This window comes from Geospiza fortis, unplaced genomic scaffold (assembly GCF_000277835.1).
Source record: "Geospiza fortis unplaced genomic scaffold, GeoFor_1.0 scaffold16, whole genome shotgun sequence".
NCBI classification, from domain to species: domain Eukaryota; kingdom Metazoa; phylum Chordata; class Aves; order Passeriformes; family Thraupidae; genus Geospiza; species Geospiza fortis.
The window spans coordinates 12890974-12917898 of NW_005054302.1; the positions used below are offsets into that span (position 1 = coordinate 12890974).

A 26925-nucleotide genomic window follows, 5' to 3' on the forward strand; every position below is an offset into this window, starting at 1 on the left:
TACTTGTATGAAAATTTAAAAATCTCAAATTCTTGCAGTAATAAAAATATGCTTAAGATGCATCTTTATCATTTCTGAACTACACGTGTCTGTCCAGCATTAGCCTGAAGAGATCAATCTCCCTGTCCTGTGAATGCAGCAGTTTGGATCAGAGCTCCACAAAATTCAGCAATCCACAAAATTCCCCTGCAAACCAAATCCAAAAGTACTATATGGTATATCAAGATTTAAGAGACAAAAAAAAGAAACAGAAAAGAAAAACTAAAATGCAGTGGAAGTCTGCTAAAAGACTACGAGAGAACAAAAAATATGTTTCATGAAAAGAAAAATAGTAAAAATCCTTCTTCACTTTTTATTCTATTGGTAGATAAACAGAATATGGATTATCTCACCTTTTACCCATATTTATATTTGAACCCGGTCTGTGCAAGTCCAGCAACAGGTCTCTGGGGGGCATTTTTAGTTGGTCTGTGAGCCTCTCCAGAAGTGCCTGTGTTAACCCAGAAGGTTATCTTCTCATCCCCAACCCCCTCCTGCAATCCATGTTCTACTTTTGCTCACACTAAATAAAGCAAACTGGTATTTATAGCATTTCTTAGGAGGCTGAATGTTTTCATCTACTCACCAGGTCATCCAAAATACCTCAGAAATCAAGTTTCATGACATTTACCAAAACAATGCTTTGAATCACTAACTTTGAGATGTTTATATAAGGATAGTAAAAAACACATAAACATGGAAAAAAATCCTCATCTCGTTTTTTCTTGTGATTTATTACATAATAATTCAACGGCAGAGGGCTTTTAATGCACTCCTGTAACTCTACAGCAAATGGAAAAGGCTCCAACATAATCTTTACAAGAAAGGGGAAGATGATTTCATATTAAATCCATGTAACAGCCACTCCGACTGTTAAGCTTACTGATTCTACTGCAGCAGGAAAGTAGAATTATAAGGCACAAATATCTTTCAAGCAGTTGCTTCAGCACAGAAAGCAGTTTAGGTGATTAAACAAGAGACTAATACGGCACTGGTACCACACATTTTTAAAAGAAAATAAAGGCACTTTGAAATATCATGTCGAAAATACTGAATAAATTACAGGATATGTGTTTCACAGAGAAAGAAGAGCAAATAGCTGTAATTTGGGAGGCTAGAATTTCCTTAATGAGATAGCATAAAGGGCTCTGCAAACAAAAGGACCTTTCTCAAAGGTTTTCAGTGTCTTTACACAAGTTTCAGTATTCTAGTAGCAGTATATGACACTGCATCTGCATTTCTTAGGTTTTTTTTTTCCACTAACCATTTTTAATCAGCACATAATATATAAATGGCATTAAGAGATCAAGAGCTTTCTCTTGTGAGCTATGCAAATTCTGAGTTATGAAAAACATGTTGTCCTGCTTTGTGAAATCACAGCAGTAACTTCAGATTGTCTGAAATTACTGTTTCAGAACATAACACTTTAGCATTTATCTCTAGAGAAGGCAGCCTTCATCCTCAACTCATGATCAATCAATCATCAGAAACATTCAGCCTTCCTTAATAGCTGGTTTTAGCTCATAGGTGGGGCTTTGCTTTCTAAAGTTCAGAGCAGATGAATTAACATGTGCATATTATAAGATGGTGGTATATGGTCTAAGGATTAACTACTATAGCAACCAGTACTGTAGTCTGCCAACACATATTCACCCAAATTGCTGGATTTTCTAAGTTTATGTGGATAGGATTTCTATGTAGGTGTTCATTTATTGTACAGAGATTGCAAGTTTTATATTAAGTGGATTTCTTCAAGCATGAAAATGCACAGCCATGCATCACCCTTTCAAAAAAATCTCTTGTGCATTATTCAAAATGAAACTGCTACTAAAAAAACAATTGCACTGTGTTTTACAAATATTTATTTTACACATTGTAGGATCCCTCCTGCTTCTTCATTTCATTCTATCCAATTACTCTAGAAGAGTATTCTGGACAGTACCATGAATTATTCAAACTGAAATAAGCTGGCACGAAACCATGGTATAATCAAAACCTTTCTACCCACAAACTTAATTCCACGCAAACTGCAATTTAAAAAAATATTAGAAGAATTAAAGAAAAGTGTACTTTTATTATAAGACATTTTAAGAACGGTCTCTGGAGACTGATCAAGTGACCTCTCTGCCGTCTCTCCTTGAAGGGAACTAGAGTTGGCTAGACTGTGCATATCCAGAGGTATTTTCACCCAGACCCCTCTATACCTGGTTTCTTTAGGAAAGTAGCACACTGTGAAGAAATCCTACTCACAACACATCAGATGACACCACTAAGTACTGGGCTTTTTAAGTAATTGGTGAACATTCAGACCCAGTGGACTTCAGTATCACCTAAAAATTAATTCCTACAGATAATATCCTATGGATATAAGAACATTCCTTTCCCCAGACACACTTCTGCATCTAAGATTCTTAGGTAAATATGGGGGGAAGGGGGATAATCCTGTTTCAACTGTGGTTGCCTATATGTGTGAATTAAATATACATGTATCAGATTCTGCTACGCTGTGTATACTACAGCTATCTACAAATGAGTAATGCATCTTAATTTCATCACTTCCAGTGGAGTGGAGCAGAAGAATTTTGAGAAAAAAACAGAGGTCCAAATTAGAAGAAAAGTACCGCAAGATGAGGATGGAAGAGAAGAAATAAAAAAGTACTGCACTAAAATATGCTTCCTCTGAGTGTAAATATAACTCTGTTACTTGTAAACCTATCATCTGCATTTCAGCTGCTTTTTTCCTAGTATATTCTTCTATTTTTTCCTGTCTCCTTACATGACCTTTTTTCTTCCCTCTTTGGTCAGTCTCTCCTACCTTCTTCCTACTATCTTCCTTTTTATGTTGCTCTTCTGAATTTACCTTTCACTCTGACTCTCCTCTCACTTTATCTATTCTGGAGTAATTATTCCTGGTTTTTCCTTCTACCATTTCAGTTCTGTAACCTCACTTCTTTACTCCTGAGATTTAGCACCTTCTTTTTCTTGTCCTGTAGCAGATGCAATAATGTTTGAACAGTCCAACAGAATTTGGGGAAAACTCCAGTAATAAATATCAAAGCTGCTTGGTGATGTTTTCAACTAGTATGAAACACCTGCCTCATTAACAGACCATCATCACAGGATTTGTTTAGAAAACAATATAAGATAGAGATTATAGCGAGATACTGAAGACAATCAATATACTAGAAAAGGAAATACTCAAATAAATCAAGAACAACGTCTATACTTCCACAGACCAAGACTCATGCATCTCTTACAGCAGTATTTCCTGCTAAAGTAGGGAGTAGGTAGGAAGACATCCACCTCAAGGGAGAGATATGATCATGCGGCAATTAAGTGCAATTTTTTTCTCTTGTAATGGATGACTATCAACCAGAACACTGGCCTTCCAGAAGCAAGGCTAAGCAAATTCAACTTTACAGGCTGCAGTTAACCTGGCAACCTGAAAGCTACCCTGGAAGCTGTGTGATGTATAGAACATACCTCAATTCTTCCCCGTAGAAAACAGTTTTGAACTTTCCAACTCAAATAACTTTTAATTGCCTAGATTCGGCAAAGATCACCTAAAGTCATGCTGGTATGCAGTTACTTTAAAATTAGCAAAATCCATGTGAATGCTGTGGAGCATCTGTGCTCTCCATGCTTTCCCAATCAGCACCATTGGTTCAATCCAATGCAGCTACAGTGCATCACAGTACAAGCTGTGCTAGGAAAATGATTCAGCTCAAAACTACCCAGAGCAGAAAGAGCAGCCAAATTTAGTTAGATCTGGAGCTGTTAGGAATGCAGCTCCAACCAGGGCTACCTATTAGGGACAGTAATAATCTTTAAGATTAGAGAACCCGATAACTTCAGATAAGGCAGTTTATAAGAACTCAGAAAATAAAAGACTACTTTGCTTTTATTCTGAGCAACATTTGACTCCCAAGCATCAGTCAGACTTTCATAGCATAGAGGTAGACTTACATTAAATCTCTTTTTAGTAAAGTTTTAAGCTCCAAATTACACCATATAGAAATTAGGATTTTATTTTTAATGATGAAAGACATTTCATATGATCTTGGTGACCATGACTGCTACTGCTCTCAGTACCTTTGTTGACATTTTAGTTGGATGGAGCGGACAAAAAGCCACTCTGGAACAAGTTAAGTAAAATGCAAAGGAGAATTTTCTGGTTTTCAGGTCAGTAAATGCTTGCTAGGAGTAAAGAGTGTTTTATAGTCAACAGGAATATATTCTACAAGCCAAACAGATCTGACTTTGAATAAGGTGTTTATTCCAAAAGTATGAACATGATTTTGTCAGTTTGATCCACTTATGATTAAGAAAAAGGGTGAAGCAATTTTGAGCTATTAAATAGGAAATGTAATTTAATGACTCTCCCAATTACTTTCTGCTTTAGACGACAACAGAAACAGGAAGTCCTTCTCTAGGACTCCACACAGGATTTTTCCAAGGTCTGACCAAAATCTTACTGAAGGGCATCAACAGCTAATTCACTTATCAATTCAGACAGCAACCAGCTCACAATCACAGCCAGTTCCAACAAATGGGCAACTCCGAGGCCTGATTAAGTGACCTCTCTGCTGTCTCTCCTTGAAGGGAACTAGAGTTGGCTAGACTGTGCATATCCAGAGGTATTTTCACCCAGACCCCTTTATACCTGGTTTCTTTAGGAAAGTATGTGAAGAAGTCTTCACACAAAAGAAGACTCACAAAACTGATTATACTGAGAAAGAAAGAAAAAAACCACCTCAAAAACTAGTTTGTGCTAATTATTTTTGACAAATTTGTCTTAGTACATTCACTGGTGTTTACAAATAGATTTTTCTCCCCAATAATTAAACTAAACTTGAGCCTCTATCTTAATTCCCCTGTTAAAACACAAAGACGAAAGGAATTAAATGTTGTTGATGATTGCTCAACAGGATATTCCATCAGCCTTGGCATGGAGTCACTGTTTTAGAAGAGAAAGTGGTTTGGAGACCATTCAATTGCCAGTGTTTCTGTGTCAGGTCAAGGAAAAATTCACCAAATACATCTGGGCTCTGTGTCAGTTCCCACCTCTAGAGAGGCCACAGGCAAGCTGGAGAGGGACTTTTTACAAGGGCATGCAGTGACAGGACGAGGTATTGGCCTCAAACTGAAAGAGGGTAGCTTAGATTTGATATTAAGAAGAAATTCTTTACTGTGACATAGCATGTGGTGGTGAGTCACCGGAATGGTTTCCCTGACAAGCTGTGGATGTCTTGTCTCTGAAAGCATTCAAGGCCAGGCTGGATGGGGCTTTGAGCACTGGTGCAGTGGAACATGTCCCTGCTCATAGCACGGGGGTTGGAACTAGATGACCTTGAAGCTCCTTTTCAGACCAAACTATTCTAGGATTCTGTGATTTAGTTTGCAGGCTCTCTCTAAAACACCACTTCATTACCAAGACATAGGTAGGAGACAATTAGCTTCCTCCAAGATCATACAACTTTATAGTTTTGACCAGAATTTTAGTGCTCTGAGTTCGTCTGACCAGCATGCATGCAGACAGGTGTCCAACCTCAACATTACAAGTCAAATTCTCTGAGGTTGTTATGGCTTAACTCAGAGACGTAGAAGAAAATAAAGCAAGAAGACCGCTAATGCAAGGTTCTTAATAGGTTATAGATGAAAGGAGGAATGCTTCTTTGAATCCCCTAAATTAACAGCCCTCTTCTATCCACAGACTGTTCTTGGCCAATATCCGTAAGTAATGGAATTATGAAAAACAAGCTGCAGCTTCCAGAGTTTTGCAATTACCAGGGGATCATACAGCTTGAAGAACCATAGATGGCTGTACGCCGCAGAAAATTCTAAGCCAAAGGGCTGTAGTCAAAGGTTACATTAAAAAGCAACTTTCCAATTTGAGATATAATGAAGAAAATTGGAGAGGTCTGGTATTTAAAGGGAAATAAGATAAATTACATACATCTATATTGCAAACTGAGAGATAAGCCATTAAAATTAGTCTCATCCACCTCCCACCATTGTAAGTTTTAAAACATGGATATAATTCATAACTTGTGAAAACACATGACACAAGTTTATTCTAAAACTGAAAGAAAGTAGTTTACACCCGCACACAAGTCAAATATTTGGCATTATTTAAGACCGCAAAATTTGATTTTCCTGTTCTCCTCTATTTTTGCCAGAGGAGAAAATGCGATCTTCCTGCCCTGAGCTCTTAAAAAGAGCCATGAAAAGCAGATTTCAGTTGTTTTCACACTATGTTACATCTCCAGGGTCTTACTTACGAGATGAAACTCCTTAAGTAATCAGTGTATTTTCCAGAAGACTCAACATTTCCCTTTTTAGCCCAATTATGATCGCAGCACTGGGTGGTGCCACTGAAGCACTCCAGTCAATTCATCTTGAGTGAAGAATATACAGAGGAGTACCAAAAAGCAGTAAGCTCTAAGAAACACTGTTCAAAACAATTTTTACAACATAAATAGATACACCGGCAACATACCTGAAGAAGAACATGAACAGAGCAGCTGTGATGCAGAACAAAAGGACCTACAAGAAGGAGAAAGAACCAAAAAGGACTGCCTAGTTTCTAGTGGACTTTGTAGAAACTTAAAAAATTGAAGCCCAAACCAGGGTAGTGGGACAACAGACACAGCAAATGGCACCACTTAAAAAGCATTTGTAATAAAAGTCCAAGTAATAAAATATTTATAAAACAACAGAATTTAAACAATAAAATATTAGAACTGAAATTTAAACATCATATTTTACCAGTCCTTGCTTTTGTGATTTATTGAAATATCATATTGCTAGTTCCAGTTTAAAAGGCACACTGTTTAAAACATCTGTATTGACAGCTGCTTGTCCTGAACTGCTTTCCAGCAAGTTTGAGAATAGATAATTCTATTCCAAATTAACAGTACCCTTTCGAGTAGTTTAGCTTAGTGCTAAACTCACTTGGAACAATCCCACCTTGCTCTGTATCATCAATGTGCTCATATAAGAGCTGTTGAGCAAACTTAGCAGCTCTAGAGCACTGAGGGTGGAACCTCCTACTTCCTCCTGCCGTCCTTTCTGCTGGGGCTTAGAGCTGTTACCTCCTCCTTACCACCTGCACAGGGACTCACAAGTGCTGAAGAACACCTGCCTTAATCCAATCCATCTTTGCCAGGTACACCTCACAAGTGAGAAAATTTTGTTTTGTTCTAGATATACTGTCCCATATTCATACCCTCATTTAGGAGGCAAAATCCTTACAGAAATATTGAAAGACTTTCAGAAAATACTTGCACCTATTTTCAAGGGTTGAAGGAGTTTTCATCATGAGAGGATAAAGACATCTTATGTGAGAAGAAATGGAAGAGGTGGCAGAGGTGTAAATTAGAAGGTTATGAGCACATAGAACAGGAGGCTGCTGCGTGTTAAAACAGATCAGAAAGTGTGAGAAAAATTTGCATAGGAAGTCTTTACAGTGACTTTCAGAGAAAAAAACCTTACAAATGACACCATTTCCCTTTTTTAAGTCCTCTGTGTGTGACTTAAAACTAGGTTACACGAGACATTATAACATCTGCTGTGTAAACTACCCATTTTTTCATTTTCCTTCATCAGTACTATCATACTTTATTAATCTGCATCAAAAATGTGAACATCTAAAATCATTTCACACAAAATCATTGGGGCAAAAGTATATTTCATGAGGGTAATTGAATATTTCATTTCAAACTAGCAGCAAAAATAGACAAGCAGACTTGTTTTTAAACTCAAATTCTACTCAAAAAGATCTGCCCTTTTCTTATAAAGCTCAAAATGTATTTGGATCAGGAAACCAACCATCAGTTCTCTGGAGGTTATTCTGGAGACACAGGGAGAAGGCGGCTTGACAGCCTGAGCAACAGTATTGGGAAATAAGTGAGATATGGCAAAGAACCAGTTTTCTGGATGATGTGGGGGTATGACAAAACAAAAAAAAGAAAAAAAAAAACAAAAACCAAAAAAACAAACAATCCCCCCCCCCAAAAACACTAAAAAACCAACACAACAAAAAAGTATGCCTTTGCATACTAAAAAGACTTCAATAAACAGTCTTTTTCTTGCCCTTTTTTCTTTTATTCCTTTTTTACCTTTTTTTTTTTCCCAGTAAGTTTGATAATAATCAAACAGGTACTCTATATAGTATATCTAACAATCTATATGTATAATCAAGATTCCCTCCGAGTTGTTTCTACTCCAGGCTAAAGCAGCACAGCTTTCTCAGCTTGGGAAACCCAGCACTGGACACAACACTACAGATGTGTCTCAGCAGCACTGAGCAGGGGGGAAAGATCACGTTGTTCAGCCTGCTGGCAGTGGCCTCCTATGCTAGAAGGGGTCTTTGCTGGCTCATGTCCAGCTTGGTGCCCACCAGGACCTCCAATTCTTTTTTGAAAAGCTGCTTTCCAAAGCCTCCAGGATATACTGGTACCATTCCTCACCAAAGCCACAACTCATCCCTTTGTTGAAACTCCTGAGCATCACTATCAAAGAAAAGCATAGACAAAAAAAAGGCAGTCCAGAAGACCATGATGGGAAGAAAAGGCCTGTAGGGTACAACTGTTGGAAAACTGCTGAAACTATAAAACTAGTAGTTAGTGATGAACATGGTAACTATCTTCGTATAATTATCATATACTGCTAAATCTGTCTCATCAAGCACAGAAGGAAGAAGGCAGAGTTAAATCTACAGCAAATAAAGCATTGGTTAGCTAATAGAAAGAGCTCTCCAGGGTAGTGATACACCAGAACAACTTGTCTGTGAGATTGTGGGATCTCCTTTATCAGAGATGCTTAAGATCAGTAGAGGCAAACATATCCAAGAAATGCCTTGGGCATGTTTCACAGGGTGTCTCCAATATTTACTCAACTGAAGGACAGCAAAACATGTGGCTAAACCAGACCCAGGCTCTTCTACATAAAATTCACAGCCCCACATGGAAAGTCCAGAGACTGCCTTATCATAGCAGAAATAAGGCAGAAGAAAAATTGTCACTGTGCTCCAAATCTAAGCTACTTTCAAAATAAGCCTTTTTTTAACTTTTTCTCCATTCTAGAATTTTTGTAATATCTTCAGTACAATATGCAGTACCTATTTTAGTTTTTAAAATAACAATATTTTTTAAAAAAGGAAAAATACTAAGGCCTAGAGAAATAGAATTCTAAATATTAAGTGAATAAGACTTCTATTCCAGTGAGCAGGAAGTCTCACTTGGGATTTTTCTTGCAGAGTCCATTACTTTCTGATTTACAACAGAAGACCAACACAATGTACTTGGCAAAATACAGACCTTGAATCTTTCCAGCTGAAGAAACAGATACAAGCAGAAAACCTGCATGTTGCTAATGAGAATGATATGCCCTAAAGATCCTAAGATCTATGAAGAGATGCCTGTAGGTTACAAGGAAAAATCCTTATGCTCCAGGATAGGTTAGCATATTTGGTATGTGAGTGCTTTAATTTAATTGATTACATTATACTTCACTGTACTATGCTAAACCTTAATAAAAAATAATAAATAAAAGGAAATTTGTGGACAAAACTGAAAAGGTACTTTTTTCCAGATCTCTGTTGGCTGACAAAGCCAGTATTTCTTTTTTTTACCAAGAAAAGTTCAGCCATCATACAGTCAGCAACAGGAAGTGATATCTGGCAGTACCCAGCACTGAGCACAAAACAAAAAGCTCTGGGTGAAAGTGGTTACCACTTGCCCTGGTCACAGCAGTAGACCCAGTAACACCAGCAGAATAGAAGTAACTCACAAATGACCTTCCCTCACAGCCAGATAAAAATCTTGGCCCAAAGAAAGGAAAAAATAACACTGCTAAAACTATCAAAACTACTTGAGTCTTGTGTATTCAGGCTTTTCCCGCACCTTACTCAATCCTGAGGTTATGTGCATTTTCTTTAATCATTTCCATTATAGTCAGATTTCCTGGGGTACAAAAGGTCTCTGATTGGAGGCTGCTCTGCTACAGCCAGAATAAAGAGTAGGACTGAAGTCTGTGATAAAGGAACACAGACCTAGTAATTAAAAAGAAAAGCACTGAAGGTACTCATAATCTATTTAATGAAGACAGAAGGAGGTAAATGGGCAGATCAGTCATATTAGCAGGTAGAAGCATCCAGAGTGTTGGAGCTACAGTTCTGGTGCTACTACCAGCTCACAGAAGACCTAAGGCAGCTTCAAAAACTGGCACGTAACACTTGACTTCCAGCAAAATGAGTTATTCCATTCTCAGAGTTGCCACTGCTTATTAAAGAGGTCACACAGTTCCTGTACAGAAATGTCATTAATGAAGTTTTTAAAACAAAGATATTTTACAATGAAAATGGGTTATTTGGTTTTGTATGAAAGCATAAGGACTTAGGGAAAATGGTGGTTGTCCTTCACCAAGCTCAAACATAAGGACTTAGGGAAAATGGTGGTTGTCCTTCACCAAGCTCAAACTTCTAGTAATCCCAAAAGACATAAGCCAATTGGAAATCCTGAAATTGAGCCACATCACCCTGGTAATTTCAAAGGATGCAATGTTTTACCTTCTTTCAGTAGCTGATCCTGTCAAATGGAAATCTTTGTAAGACCTTATCTCAGTCTCTAATTGAAATGCAGCATAGCTGGGGAGAACTGCACGAGCTATCAAAAGTAACGGCGAAAACTCTTGTCATACCCATGGTCATCTGCATAACAATTATCTTCCTAGCTGAAATTAAATAACTTTTGAAGCAAAATTGCTGCTGCTTTAAAATTGATAGGCTTTATGAAAAAGAGAAAACAATTTGTCAGATACTTATTGGGCACAGGGCCAGTTCAGTTACACCTACAACACTCAGCTGTCAGAGGCTCCTGATTTTTTTTCTGCCAGCGAGTCTGAAGCAATCTTTGGGCTGATAAGATCAAAAGAAACACGAGTATGTGTTATTAAACAAGAGATTATATAGGTTCTTGTTAAAGCACTGTTGTTGGATCAAGATTAAAAGATTACAATTGGCAAATGCAGACAGTAACTGAGCCAAGACCAGGAGCACCTGCCAGTCCCAGAAGAACAGTAATGAATTTAAAAAAAAGCTAAACCTCTGATTTTCTAGTTCACAAATTCTGTGTGTGTGTTTATATTTATATATATATATATATACACACATGCATACCTATAACTGAGCATTTCAGCCTTCTTCATTTGTTTTCTCAAAAAAACACTTGTCAAGTTTCTTCCCCCATTTTTCATATTCTACTAGCCATAGCAAACTGAGCTACAACATACATTGACAGAGTCACCGAATATCCTTTCTGGAAGCTTCTGGAAAGTCCACTGCCTTCAAGAATGCACAAGGCTTGAGAGACTGAAGCACCAAAAAAGTAGTTGCCAAATGACACCCTAGTTTTATCACCAACAAAAACAAAAGTTCTGTGTTATACCACTGGAGTGTACTGAGTTCGATTTAAAAATCTACACTTCAAATCCACATTTAAAAATCCGGGACTGGGTCACTATGATCCTTCTACAACCTGACGTGTTCCTCATGATGGCTATACATGTTGCTGTGCAGGTTTGCCCATTGCTGGGCCATGCACACAGCTTGAGTTGAAACTACAAAGTACTTTCAGGCAAATGAACTTATGTAGTCATCACTCCTCCTCCAGCACCTTTTTTTTGATGATTATTCCATGTGTCTTCTGCTGCCACAGAGATGCACAGAAGAATAAATCTTAGATGTGACTCACCTAAAAGCAACTATTTTCTGCTCTCAAGGACTGAATAGGGGCAGGGCCATACAGCTTAAGTCACACCCAGATCAAATCATAGCCTGATACTAACAACATAGTCAATTCAACCAGCACAATTTGAAACTCCCTCCATTATAATTTTGACAAATAAATGTTAATTAGTTGTGAATTGTTCAAATTATATTGAAAAGGCAGAATCAGTGATATACTTGAAATACAACACCACAAATGAAAACTACAAAAACACTAACATCTCTAAGTATTAAATCCATATGTAAGCTGAAATTTAAATCTAGTTACTTATCCTACAAGAGCTTTACAAATGTAGTAAATACTAAAAACCCAATAAATTTTCTTAGTAGTCTGTGCAGATGTCTTGTATTAGGCTTCTGAACATAACTGCTTAGCTCATGTTACAATCATCCAAGATTTCAACCTCCACCATGAGAATTTCTGCTTATTTGTCTCTTCTTCTTCCAGAGCTCACAATCACTGAAGAATTACAAGGTTTGATATTACCTTAGTATCCAAAAAAGAACTGCAAGTTATTAATCTTTAAAAGCTTACAGGTATTGGAATAATTTTGTTGCTGTGAAGCACGTGTATTAATAGTAAAAGAACAGCACTTTGCAAGGCAGCATCATGAAAGCCACTGTACCCAGTAATGATTCATACTAATGAAATTTCTGAAAAGTAGAACGTGTATGTGAATCAGTAGAATGTGATGAATTTCTGATATGCATTAAAAGCTAGTAAAGGGACAGGGTGAAAGAGGTAGAAATAAATTACCTATTTTGGTAATTCGGACATAAAAAACAGGGTTTTCCCACTACTGCAACCATTTAACTATTAGCCATGTATTTGATAACTAAAGTCAGTTAGGTGGACAAATTTTAAAATTACTAAAAATTTGGTATGCTCAGATTCATTGTAAGTTGACAAAAGACGAATAGTTATCTTTTGGGCTCAAGAGCTTCCTGCCCCGCATGTCCACGCCCATAGCTGCCCCCTCTGTTCTGCTGGCTGAGACTGTGGGCTGTGCAAAGAAGAGGGTGAGAAAACCAATAGAGCAGCCAGAAGAAATAAACATTAAAGAATGTGCTCAGAAACTGTGCATTTCTTTTCTTAAAAATGCAGTACAACTAGCAAACACAAATGCTATTTCTATATATACGTATACAGCAGTATTCTGATTTTTACTAACTGAGGAAAAATATTTAAAATTTATGATAATTATTTATGTTTGTGCATAAATCCTGATACCTTGTATAAGATGTCATTTAACATTTCTGTATCTCTCCTCAATTTTGGCAGAGTTTTCATTAGCATTCTGAACTGCATGCATTGCTTTGCAAGTAAGAGCCCCCTTGAGAATGTGAGGAGGGGGAATAGCTAAATTGATAAGCTAAAATGCCTCTCACATTTCCCCAGATAGGAGCCTCCACAATGTACAGCTGACACTGGCTGTCATCATGAGACACAGTCAGCTCCTCAGGGGAACAAGGGCTCTTGAAAAGTAACATTTATGTGAACATGTAAGGAAAGAGAATCGGACCTGACTGGAAGGGGGTGAAAGCACCGATTGTGTTATCTGTTGAATGGAGGAGCTCATGCTGCTCATGGAATTACTTTCCAGTGAATTTTCCTGAGAAAGTACAGATACTTTTGAGGCATGCGAAAGGAAGGACTTGAGTTCTCGTCACAGATGTCTACTCCATCCCACTGCTGGAGGTTCCTTCTCCCTCAGTATCGACATCACTGCAGTAAGCCACAAAAGGGGTTCATGCTGCTGGTGATGGCTGTGTTTCAGAGACAACTCGTTTTGAAGAGCCCCTCTGGTGGTCCTTTCAACCACCTCCGACATGGAGACCAAGTGGAAAGAGGAGATGCTAAGCAGAAGCTCATGAAGCACTATTATAAACTGTTCTAGCTTGATTCACAGTGCCTTTCCCTATCTTTTTATTAAGCTATAATATTCTTAGACCTAAGATACAGAAGCTGAAAACTAATACAGAAAGCAGTGGAAAAACAATGGTGTTTTACTGAAGTACTTAATTTTTAAAGATTACACAGCAAAGGCCCACATACCAATAGAAAACACCCATTCTTCCTCCATTACAGAACTTTATTACACCTTGATTAAGATCAACAGTATAGATTATATTATGCTTCTCTTTCTCCCAACAGTTTAAATTTTGTCTTGTTTGTTTTACCACCCATCAATTTAGTGTTAGAAGATCTGTCAGCCACTTCTCCACACAACACCTACAGGTTCAGGAAAAAGTCTTGGCACCAGCAGAGAATGCTACTGAGAAGGCAGATTAATTTTTATTCCTTCTGCTATTGTTACTACCACCACAACACAGAAAAAAATAAGATCAAAACAACATAAGCAAATTGAAACAAGGTTAACATAAGATTATGCCCTTTGGTCATTGTTTAAATATTCTCTTAGATATTTAAAAGTTGGTGTGAATGTTTATTCATGCCTAGAGGTATTACTCTGTTTCTGATCCAAAACCAGAATACAACGTTTTATAACTGGTACATAACAAAACAACTAAAATGGTCACAATTTTATTTATATTACACCCCTGCCATATTCTGCTCTACACCCACACCTCTCTCACCCTTTCCTGTCCTTTGGGAAGGGAGGATGGCTGCCGGCACACAGCTTCTCCTGATAGGAGCTGGAGAAGGAGGACTACCACAAAGACTGTCCCAGACCCACAAAATACACATTTCACGGCATCCACCATGATGGATAAAATTCCCAATGGCAAACTGCATCCACACAGTGGTATCAGACCAGTAGGAAAAGGGGATAGGAAAGAAAAGCAAAAGTGACAGATAATGTGGGTTACCTGGTATACCAGATCTCTCAGTCTGTTCTTGGAGAACTTCAAAAGTACTGTGGTACTTGGTAATAATGTGATTTTTATTTTTTTGTAACTTTTATAAAATATAAATGGGGACTCATTCAAATAGTGTCACAACTGGGCACAAAACACCTCAAAGAAAGAAGTCACCTTGATAAAGGGAGTTAAAAAACCCTTGAAAAGCATGTAATTAGCAAAGAGCTGGTTATCAAGAACTAAACCAATTAATCTGCAAAGATTATTTTCTTTTAGTATTACTGTGAAAATTAATGAAAATCCAGTTCTAGAAAACAGGTGTGCAATCCACTCAGGTAAGTGCAGACAGCACCCATGCCCAAGACTATGGTGTTGTGCCCTGAAAATTACTGGGAATCCAAAAAGGTCACAATAGGGAGATTAGCTGCATTTGTAACTGATCACACAGCTAAATTTATTGGACTCTTGACACTCCTGCAGTGTCTCCACACCCATTGTTTCAAATTACTGGGCACATTTTAGGAAGCTACTCAAAAATTTCAAGTTGTTCATTATTTTAGGCAAATAATGTCAAATACTACATGACTGGGAACACATATTGTCTCCTGTTTGCCAAGGGACTATGGATTTACTTGAGCCCTCCTTCATCTAAACTCTCCCTACTCAGCAAGCACTCCTGAGTGTAAGTAACAAGCTCAAATGAGAAAACCTTTCAGCAGCTAAACCTGAGAGAGAAGTCTGATCTTTCTTGCAACACCTTCTCTCACTCATATCTTTTCCAGTCTTTACCTCAAGCACTGTATCGCCGCTTTTTCAAATACAGAATACATTAACTAATGGCTAAAAACAGTGTTAAAGAGACTATACCACAAACAAGATGTTTAAACCAAAGTTTGAACTGCTGCTAACTGTGGCTTTTTTTACCTGTTTCACACTTGATTTTGCTGCAGAAACACAACTAACCAGGTCTATGCAAAGCACACAGTACAATACAGCATGTGTGAGTTCAACTCTTTTCTAATATGCATGGTCCAAATTTCAGTGCAGCACAAAACAACTATCCCATGAGAAAAACTTATATCTGAAAAATGTCTTACTCCACTAATAACTTCAAAAAAATTTTTAATGAATCTTTGTTTATGGAAAAATAAGGTAACTTATTTAAATTATTTTTAAAAATGTAAAGGCTTATTATATGTATGACTTTTACCTACAGGAGAAAACAGAATATTATTTAAACAATTTTATTAATGAAGCATCTGCTTTTAATGCAGTTGATTACTCCTCCAAAAGACATCATCAATTATATTTTTTCCTGTAAAATTAGTGCTTTAGATTTGAATCTTCAGAAACATCACATTTTCAAAGTGTTATGAGATTATTTTCACTCCCCAAATATTACATTCAAATATTTCTTAGCCCCAGATTAGTCCTAGATGTCACCAGAGTCTAGCTCTCCTTGGCTTGACCGGGGAGCCACAACACAAGTACATTTGAAAGACCTGTCTTATTTGCTTGACAGCAAAGGATGAAGAACAAGTGCAAGAACTCTAGAAAGATTTCTTGTGATAAAAGTGAAGGAAAGCACATCATGAGTTCACTCAGTTCACTGAACTGTGTGAAAGATTCAACAGGAATATCTTCAAATACAAGAGCAAAGAGCTCAAGTGATTCCCTCCTGCTCTCCAGAACACACCTGTTGCCCTTTTGAACTGTCTCATTAACTATTGCTCTGAAGCACACGGGCGAGCTTCAGCTAGTGAAGATTACAGGGCTCCACACATCACTCTTTCAGGAAACAATTTAATTCTCTGTCTTCTGGTCCTGTAGATGCACCACAAATGGTGCAGAAGACCAGATGATTTGGTAAAGATCCCAAAATTAAAGGCTTTTTGATAATAGAACAGGCACTCTGAAAGCAATACAGCAAAAGGTGAAACGTACCCATAGGTGGTCATGAAATATTTGCTCCATTAAACTGATTCAAGTTTTCCAAGTCATCACTGAGAAACACAGTATTCCAAAGTGTGAGTAAATGAACTCCCAGCTGATGAAATAAAATGGCATTCAAAACAGAATTATACAAAAAAAAAAATACTATTTCAACTTTGAAGACAATGGATGGTTATAATGTAAATCAAACAACCCAAACACCCTTGGGTTCAGGGATGACCAGTTGAAAACATCTTTTCATCTCTCAGCCACCCCCAGACAAGTTTTTTCAGAAAAACAGGACTAGGAACAAATTGTGGGGCCAGTTCCCTATTGCACCAAAAAATGCTATCTTAGTTGTACTCAAATGCATAACTGAACTATGAGAACATCCAAATGCAATGCAACAACACTAGAATCTTCTCTTTCCAACAACAACTTTGGCATTTTTATGTCTTTAATGCTGAAAAGACAAGCTAAACAAAGTACCACAACCATGGTTAACACAAGGGGTTAACAAATTCAAACCCAGAAAAATGTAAACTCAAAGTAAAATTTCCTTCCTGCAAATTGCAGCAATGGAATTGAAATTAAACTGTATTTAGTTTAAATCCTATTATCACTGGAAATTCTTTTTTAAAAGTCAGCAGCTTTGGCATAATTATGTTTCTGGCCTGTTTCCTCAACAGTCTCAAAAGACTTTCCTGTAAAACAGCTTAAGTGCACATCCTACTCTGTAAAATGACAGAGTGCATAATATCAGGGTATCCATCACATCTAGATGTGCCTTTTTTCCCAATAGAGCACATAAGAACAAATCAATCAACCAAGAGAAGACTTCAGCATATCTTAGTGAAAGTATCCTGAAACAAAGGCTTCTTTCTGCTAACTTAATGACAGAGACAACTGAGGTAAAAGAAGATGACATATAAGGTTATCTCATCAAATTTCATTATTCCATATTTAAGGGAATGTTATATCACAGTTTCCAGAGATTTCAGAGATTTTAGTAGTTTCTCTGAATCCAAGGCAGAAACAAAAGGATTTAATTTTTATTTTGTTTCCTTAATAGCAGCCTCAACAGCCCAGTAGTATCCAGCACCACAGCCCCCTGCACTCACCTCTGCATGGAAAAAGGGCTCTCTGGGGAAGGCCAAGAGCTCCTTATATTCCACCAGCCAACAACAGCTGTTGATTCAGAGTATAAGCAGAAGCCTATAATCTTACAATTTAGAATAGGCTTATTAAAAAGCTGAAAAAAAGGGAGTTTTGTTGTTGCTGCTGCTGTTTTTTTAATAACTTGCCTGCCTTGTTACCTCTTCTGGCACTGTTACTAGTAATATTAAATTACTTTTTAGCATCAGCTGGTAGAGAGAGAAATTTTTTGAGCTTTCAAATCACTCACATGTACACATCACTTCCTACTTTGTAAAAGGTATTTTTAGCCTAGAGCTATCTCTTCTTTTTGGAACCTGTAAGAAAATATTTTGTGTTCCCTCCATGCACTCTCACTGTCATCAGGGACTAAAATTATTCCTTAGTGGGGCCAGTTTCCTTTTCATGCTACCCTGGTTCAGGTGGTGGTTAAATAGAAACAGCTTTACAAAAAACCTAAAAGTAAAGAAATACAATACATACAAAACATGAAAAAAGACAAACTCAAGAGACAGAAGATCCCCAACCATGGTCCATTTACAGGATTTTTTTAAAAAGCAAAATGCAAAAGAGGGGTGGGAACAGGAACATACTCAGAGATTCAAATCTGAATCTAAAGATAAACCAAACTTCATGCAACATCCTTGCAAGCTGCTCACAAATCCCTAACCTCTAAATTAAATGGTTGACCTCACATGAACCTTAACGTTCATGGACTGCAGGGAATCATTAAAGAAGTGAAAACTAGGGAGACAAAAGCAAAGTGGAGTTAAGCAGGCAGCACATGCCCCAGAATAGCCAAAATTCAGACAAATAGATCAGGTTACACAAACTCAAGCAAGTACATACCAGCGTAAAACAGGAACCAATAGTTTCAGCTATCAAATTACAGAAAAAAAACCCTTGTAGAAATGCAATACCAATATAGATAAAATGTTAATCTGGACAATATTTAATAGATTAATACTTTAGAGATTACTTATGTTATAGATATTTTGTTGAAAGTCAGAAAATAAATATAATAGTTCTGGTAAACAAAAATGAACTATTGTGCTCACATTAGTATTTTTAAAGAAACATCTTGCAAATAATAATTTTCAGGTATTCATTCATGCAATCAAAATGATACTATCACATAATAACAGAGGGTATTATTGTTTTTGACATTTTACATGACCTCCTTAGTATCAATTTCAGCCCCCACTGAGAACAAAAGAAATATTGAAAAAAAACCCCTCAATATATTTAAAATTGAAGTAGGTAAGACCTGGGTATATTATCTTTGTTGAAATGGTACTGTCCATAGAAACAATAAGGTATTCACACAGAGAACAAGCATTAAGTAAAAGCATCAGCCTTTCCAGGTTTAAAACTTTCTGGATTAAAAAATAACTTCCTTCCCAGCTGGGTTGGACTCTTCTCCCCCAGAACAAGCAATAGAACAAGAGGAGAAAGCCTGAAGCTGTAGCCAAGGGAGGTTTGTTTTAGTTATTACAAAAAAAAGATATTCACGTAAAGGGTTGCCAAGCATTGGAAGAGGCTGCTCAGGGAAATGGCGGAGTCATCATCCCTGGAAGGATTTAAAAGATGAGTCAAAGTGGCACTTGGGGACATAAGTTTAGTGGTGGACCTGGCACTGCCAGGTAATAGTTAATCTTAGAGGTCTTTACCAACCTTAATTATTCTGTGATTCTACTCCACTTTTCTGATGACTCTGCATCCAATTACTGCAGTGACCAGGGCCTGAATAACATCTAGTCTTTACCATTAAAAAGATATTTGAGATGTCAGCCAAGGGGAATATAACATGCTTATTTCAGTTCATGAGTTTGTGTCTTCGAGGTATTTTCTCCCATCATTCTTGGTGTGCACCCATATGCTCTATCAGATTTCTGGGGTTTTTTTTTCTGAATATCAGAGCATCACTTTGAGCAAAGTACTATTTTCAGGACAAACACTAATTTTCCATTTCAGCTGTAGTAATAGCAAAGCTTTCAAGTGGGAGACTGTTTCAAGTGGGAGTCTGGAGCACCAGGTGAGTTCAGAACACACCCAAGGCTGTCCTCTTGCACACTTACTGCATTTGCTGCACTCACTGATGCTGTTCTGGTCTTGTGTAATTCAGTTGCTTCTGCTACAAGGATCACAGAGCTTGGACAAAAGTCTGTTGATCATGAGACCAGTTCATGAAGACTCAGTAAAATATATCAACTATTCTGAGTCACATAGTAATCTGTTTTGTTCTCCCATTATGTAAGTATTCTTCCTCTACCTACTCACACAGAAGTAGATTTGCTGCATTTTTTTTAGCTAGGACTATGCCCTCCTCACTTTTCTGTGCCCTACCTCCTTATCACTTGCCATAATTCAAATGCTTTTGCATTTATGCAAAATTATGCTACTCATCCACTGGAAAAAGTGAAACTGATAATCTGCATCTTTCCTCATTCCTTGAGAAACAACCAAGCCAAGCAGTGTACAACCAGAAGTTAGCTATCAGATGAGATTAATCACTCAGTAGTGGGATAACAACAGTATAGCTCTTATAATATACAAAACACTAACACAACACTACAATAAAAAAGGTTGACAGGTAGGCAGAAAAGGAGAAAAATTTCCAATTTTTGTGGAAATTATAAGAGGGTCATTTTGGTAGGTGGTTTGGTCTTTGTATAAATCAGCTACTCCCTTGCCAGTGAGTGACATGAAAAATGTGTTTCCTGAAGCAAAGGGGAAAAAGGAAATAACAGTGGAGACATTGATGGAGACAATATGGAAAAGTTCAGCATGTTGAGTTATTCTAAGTTTAGAAAAAATGCCAGGAACCCAGGAAAGAAAAAATATTACACGAGGGAGGGAATTTTACTTCAATTATTAAAAATGTGTTGGAAAGAAAGTTCTAATCTAACTTTATGAGAAACTATTGCAGCCAGTAAAGCTGATTTAAACCCTTTAAATTGCAGCCAGGATGATGATCGGGGAATTAAAAAGCACTCATAAGAAGTAAAGGAAATGTCTTATTGGCTTATCTGCAATTAAGTAAAACACAGGTTACCTGAGGAAGAATAATTCACTAGTACAACTCACAAAAAAAATGAAACAAAATGGAAGGAAAAATTTTATCACTGCCCAATCATCAATGGAACTGGTCAATTTTGGGCTAGTCACCAGTCTATTCACTGATACTTAGGAATAATTAAACCTGTCAGGACAAGGAAGAGTAATAAATTAGTACACCATTAAGAGTCCTTTTCAACCCTAATTACAAGCTGCCTTTTGTCAAAAAAAAAAAAAAACAAAAAAAAACCAAACACACAAAGCACCAAAACTATCAACAAAAAATATATTAGGGGGTTTCTGTTGCTGCCTTTGTGTTCAAGAGCCTTACTTCAAACGGCAAAACCAAGAAACTAAACGGAGCCTTGCACGGGGTCCTAAGCTTGGTACTCCTGTACAAATATCACAACATCAAAGCAATTCTCAGATTGCATCCAGAACTTCTGGCAGTGTTTCATACTATTCCTAGAACACCTACTTCACTACTGAGGCAATGAAATGCTTCTTCAAACACTGACCAATACTGTGCTCATTACACACATAAAAATATTGTTTGGGAGGAAAATCACAGACCCTTATTACCATTCAGCTTCGTAAAAGAAAATTTAAATTCTCAACACATACACATCACATTAAAATTGAATGAGGCCTTAATACTAGCAGATTTAATGTAAGAAGCCTTTATAAATCTGACCTGAGGTCTCTATGCTTTTGAGGAGAAAGCAGAAAATTAAACAACAGAAAAATTCACCAACTCAAAAATAAAAAAGAAATATTTGAGAATTAAATTCTGTTAACTTCTGGTTCTCTTGAAAATGTGTTTTCCATTGGAAAGCTTTGATATTTAAATTAGGAGCTTTCTCAGGTCTTACCTATAATAAGTACTGAATCTTTAGCAAAGAGTTTTTGCTTCCAATTAAAGAACAAATGTTCACCCCTGAAAGGTTTTGATTAATTATAAGACAGCCTTACACAATTGGATAAACATGCTTGTATATTCTGAAAGGGTATAACTCTGCTAAATACATAGACATTAAAGAAAAAATGGTTAAATTAAAAAAATCTTTTAAAGTATTTTCTCTCCTCCAAGTACAGCACCATTTTTATCTGCTTGCTAGGTCACCTGAGCAGAAACTACTTTAGAATCATGTAACACATGACAAATCAGGCCTTATCTTCAAAGGTGGTGGTGGGAAAACCCAAAGGAATTTCAAACTCCTGAGATACCAACAAAGAATTTAATTATTAAGTGATTTACTACAGTATTTTGACACTATTATCTGTCTACAATACAGGAATGGGTCAAAGAAAAATTGAAACAACTCTGGTTCATTACTATATCCTCAAATGTTTAATGTGTATATTTTCAAATGTTTAATATAATGCCAGATAAGAACAGAAACACTATTCTTTCTTTTTTAGAGATCTTGCATAAAATTCTTTAAGATACCCTGAGGGAATTAATGGAGACAAATCTGAACTCTCATCTATACTGGGAAAATGACTGAATGAGGTATTTCAGCAATAAAAGCAGCTTTGTCTAAGTTTAGCTCTCCTAAAATCCCTTCTTAGGGAACCTTTCACATTCAGAGCTGTGGGACTGAAGACATCTTAATAGCAGGCAGCACAGAAATTATGTTGTAACTCACAGACAACCTTTCCCACAGTCTTCTGATCAGATGGTGACACCAGTCCAAAGAGTCCCCCTTCAACAGGCTGGCCCAGTTCTCCCAGTGCCGCTCCAGCAACACTGATATCCTCTAACCACATTTTTCTGCCACAGCTCTCACTCTGGGGATGAAGCTGAAAATCTGCTCTAGAAAGGCTCTTTCTACTTACTATTAGAAAAGACTTTGTCCTGATAGCACCTTCAAAAAACCAACTGTTAAATACCGGAGAAAACAAAAATGGGGAAGGGTGAAGATGCAAAGAGATAACTTCCAAATCAACAAACTATTCTGTCTGCTTCAGATATAACTACAGCATTTGAAATGCTAAACAGGTGTCACTTTTCACTCCAGAATTAGTAATGTAACCTCAAATTGTAATTTTCTTGGCATAGAAATGCATTGAGATAATGGGCCAAGGCAGGAACCTTTTCATAGCCAGCTATTTGTCACCACGTCCATTGTTGAGCAGCACTTTAATAGCTTTAAAATCATGCACTGATATTTTAATATACATCAAATATTTATTGGTCAACAGAATCAAATATCTTTATTTCTGTCCTTTGTACACAAAGTTCCACTATCTAGAACAGTATTTCCCATATTACTGATACATTAAAATAATAAAATTTGGCCTCTCGATGCCAAATGCTGTTTGTAGAAACTACATACACTGGAACTGAAATAATTTATATTGGGAGTGCAAAAGAATATTCATTTAAGCCAGTTTCACAAGTACAGTTCACTGGTGGAAGAACATGCTTTGGAAAATAGGACATCTCACACAGGAATTATTTCTTGATACCCACCGCCTCGACCAGACCACATTGGTCACCAGCTGTTATTTTTAAATGGCTCTCTGTTATTCAAGATGAAACAAGAGAATGAACTTAAGGATCTTGGGTAGCTACCAAGAACATAGAAAGAGATATTAATCAATCTTTCCTTTAAACATCACCACCAGCATTCAAATCAAGTGAAGGGCACTTTCTTTAAGTCTGATAAACAGCTCCAGAGTCAGATCTGATTACATAAAAGTTCTGAGTTCCAGCAACTTAAAAGCTTTTTAAAAAAAAAAAAAAAAAAACCAAACAAACAAAAACCCAAAGAACTACCTCACATTTTATCAAACATATGTGAACACTTCCAAATGTCAGGAATTCCAAGCACTTTCCTTATGACTGGAAAATTGTACCCATTCATGGTCTCTTCACACAGTCATCCCAAAGTGAAACTGAGTTCAAGGACATGCAGATGACACAGAGAAATTTATTTGTCTACATTTTTGTCCTAAATTTACATGAAGTCCGATGAGCTGTACTGAACGCCACAGAGAGGAGTACATTGTGTACAAAATAATCTTACTGAAAAGAAATATTTCCACATCTGCCTCTGTTCAGTTCCATCCTGCACAGACCACAAAATGACAGCTCAGAGCAAATTCAGAGAAGTAAACTATACATAAGTGCTCAACTCTTCTTACAAACAAGTAACAGAGATTTAAAATCCAACATGAAAGGGAGTCAAAGCACCTTCCAGAAAGGAGCTCTGTAAAGAATACAATGCATCTCTCCCTTTGCTATAAACACTTCAGCAATGAACAAAAGGAGGCAGCAAGGCTGTTACTGTTAACCCAATAAAAGATTTTCTTCTAATTAGGAGTGAAACTTAGCTTACAAACTTTAGTAAAATTCAAGAGGTAGACAAAGAGTATGATTTATCCTATATCCCAACAATATTATTAGTCCTAAATTTTTAGCATGAAGCATCCAGGGCAGCCTGAGAACCACCTTATATCACTGGATGGTTGAAAAGAACAGACCCATCTCCACCAGAACCTAAAACTGCAGGAGACCACGTGGGTTATTAAGACCATCTTTCACTGCAGGTAACTGATTAATTAGTTTATGATAGGAATTAAGTACATCTACTGCATGACCTATTGCAAAATAAGGAGTGGCATTTTGGCTATATAATGAAGAGAGCAAAAGCTTACTTTTCACATGTACTTGTCGGACTCCCAGTCAGTCACCTATCCCAAGCCTCTCAAGGAGATGTTAATACTCAATTTTTTTCCCAGCCTCTTCCCAAGTTTATTCAGGTAGTTAACTGTCCAAGGCAAGTGTCCCTTACAGAGTTCATGTAGTTCCTGATAGACATTGCTGGTGCAACTGTAATTCAGGTCTCTGGTCCATCTCTCATTACTTTGTCACATGATGGATTTTGTGAAAGACCTCATTCCCCCTTCATGAAAGGAGGAAAACTGGCATTGCATAGTGCAGATGGGAAGCACCATCTTCATTACCCCAGAAAATGTTAGCCTGAGAAGCTCAAGTTTTAAAAAATTGGTATATATATAACACAATATAATAAATATAAGCCAAGGTTGGTAACCATTCCAGAGATTCTAAATATAAGGCTAAAACGGTGATGATTCCAATGACTCTTTCAATGCTCTGACTTAAGATAAAAAAGTAAAATTTAAAAAAAGAACCCTTCAAGTACATGCTTAAATTATTATTTCCTGCCTAGCAAAAAGCTTAAGTCACTTGTTTGGTTAAATACTGTTAAAATCAAGGGGACCTATACACACTCTTAAATTCACTTCCCACTGAGTAAAGCACTAGAGCATGTGCTAAACATGCCCTTGGGAATTAGTGTCTCATGCTGCACACTCTTGCAAAGATTTCAGCATGGTTTTTTTGTTACCATGAATATTTCCATTGATAAATATGTCCATAGCTGTTAACAGGGAAAAGACCTGGAGCATTACTAAGGAGGAAATTTATCAAACAAATTACAACTGCAATATTGCATATTTTTGTAAATTACAATCTTAGAGGTGAATGAGAAATTTCTCTACATGAAGAGATAAGAGTAAGGGAGTCAAAGCTGTTAAGGTGAAAAATATACTACAGAAATAAAGCAAGTTATTGCCACAGCTGACTAACAGAAAAATAAAATTTCTTTGCTTAACTTCCACATCTTTTCCATAGTCAGAGCTCTTCAATAGGGCACATAAATCCAAAACATAGTATTTGCATTTTTAATCCCACATAATTAATGAGCACTTTTCCCCTCTTACTTCAATCCGAACCCCCATATAGGAAAATATAAGCCAATTGATGCCATATGTCCCTCTGAATTGTTATTCCAGATGTATTCCTTGTATTCCTTGGAGAATAAACAGAATTAAAGTTCCTGTTTCCTTGAAAAATAACACATTCCTAAAAACTCAAATGAAGCAATTTTGAGTATAAAGTAGTTTATTAATATGATTCATTTTTTGGTAATGTTCATTTCCTTCAGCATTTTTTCCGGTAACCTAAGTACAAAATAAAGGAATAATTTACCTATAACATATTGAATTGTCAAGAAGCACAAATGCATTTACCTTTATCTTTTAGCTTAAGATTTCTCTGGCCAGAAGGGTTAACTAACACTTAAGCATTTGAGAACTAATGTTTAAGTTTTCATTTCTATTAGCAGAGAATAACTTCATCCATAGTCTGAAGCAGTGGGATTTGATCAGAATGCTTGCTTTTAAAATACTGCAATGCTTCATTGTCTTTTTCGTTAGCCTTGTAACAAAGAAAGAAATAAAAATGCACCGGTTTTGTGGGAATATTTGCTTAAGTGAAGGTTAACTGTGCTTTAAGTACTGCAAACAGAAGATCAGAAGTGGGGAAGGGAGTTGCAGCAATAGTTTTCCCACACTGCCCTGCCAACAACCTCAACCTTGTTGAGCCATTTTCTCTAAGGGATAGAAGTAATTAAGTTTCATTGCTAAATCAGTCTTGAGGCTGTCTTGAGCAGAAAAATCACTTATGCTTAATTGCATGCAGTGATGTGGTGAGCAGTCCATTAGGCAGACTGCAGATACCAGTTTAGTTTTTGCAGCTCTGCAGGATACTTATAAATGAAAGGTCATTATTTTATCCAAGCAGTCACTTGTATAATACATATTTCCTACAGAAAACAGTGGTACTTCAAAAAAGGTTCATATTTGAGTTTTTGCTACATAGTTCTACTAAATATTATTTTGAGGGTTGTTGGGTTTAAAAGCTTCAGTTTCTGAAACTTAAGAACAATAAAAATAAATATTCACTCTACCATAGCAAACATATATTTAATAATTATAATTTTATCAATTATAATACAAATATTTAAAAAACAGTAGATTTAAAAAACAAAACTGCCCATAATTTTTAATATAGGAAGATAAATATGTAACATAAATAATATGTGTAGTCATACAAATCTGAACACATGCATATGGCCAGAGGAATGTTTTCCATGACCAAGAAACTCTACAGACTCTTTGCTAATCAGAACCATATATTTTTCACCTGATTCCATCAACAAAGAATTAGTTTCCATAAAATTGTAGCTGCCAGGAACAGATTGGTTTCATGGTTCAGAGTGAGAGAATTGTTCCAGCAGTTCATGCACCCTACCATTCCT

The 26925-nt window shown here is 36.8% G+C and overlaps 1 protein-coding gene across 1 annotated transcript in view; it reads right to left on the minus strand.

The window, feature by feature from the left end:
- TMEM135 (transmembrane protein 135) overlaps positions 1-26925 on the minus strand; it is a 156576-nt gene that overhangs the window by 53738 nt on the left and 75913 nt on the right. Inside the window, exon 6 of the mRNA XM_005417825.2 lies at positions 6539-6585. Coding sequence (XP_005417882.1) covers positions 6539-6585 — 47 coding nt within the window. The remainder of the gene's footprint in view (positions 1-6538; positions 6586-26925) is intronic.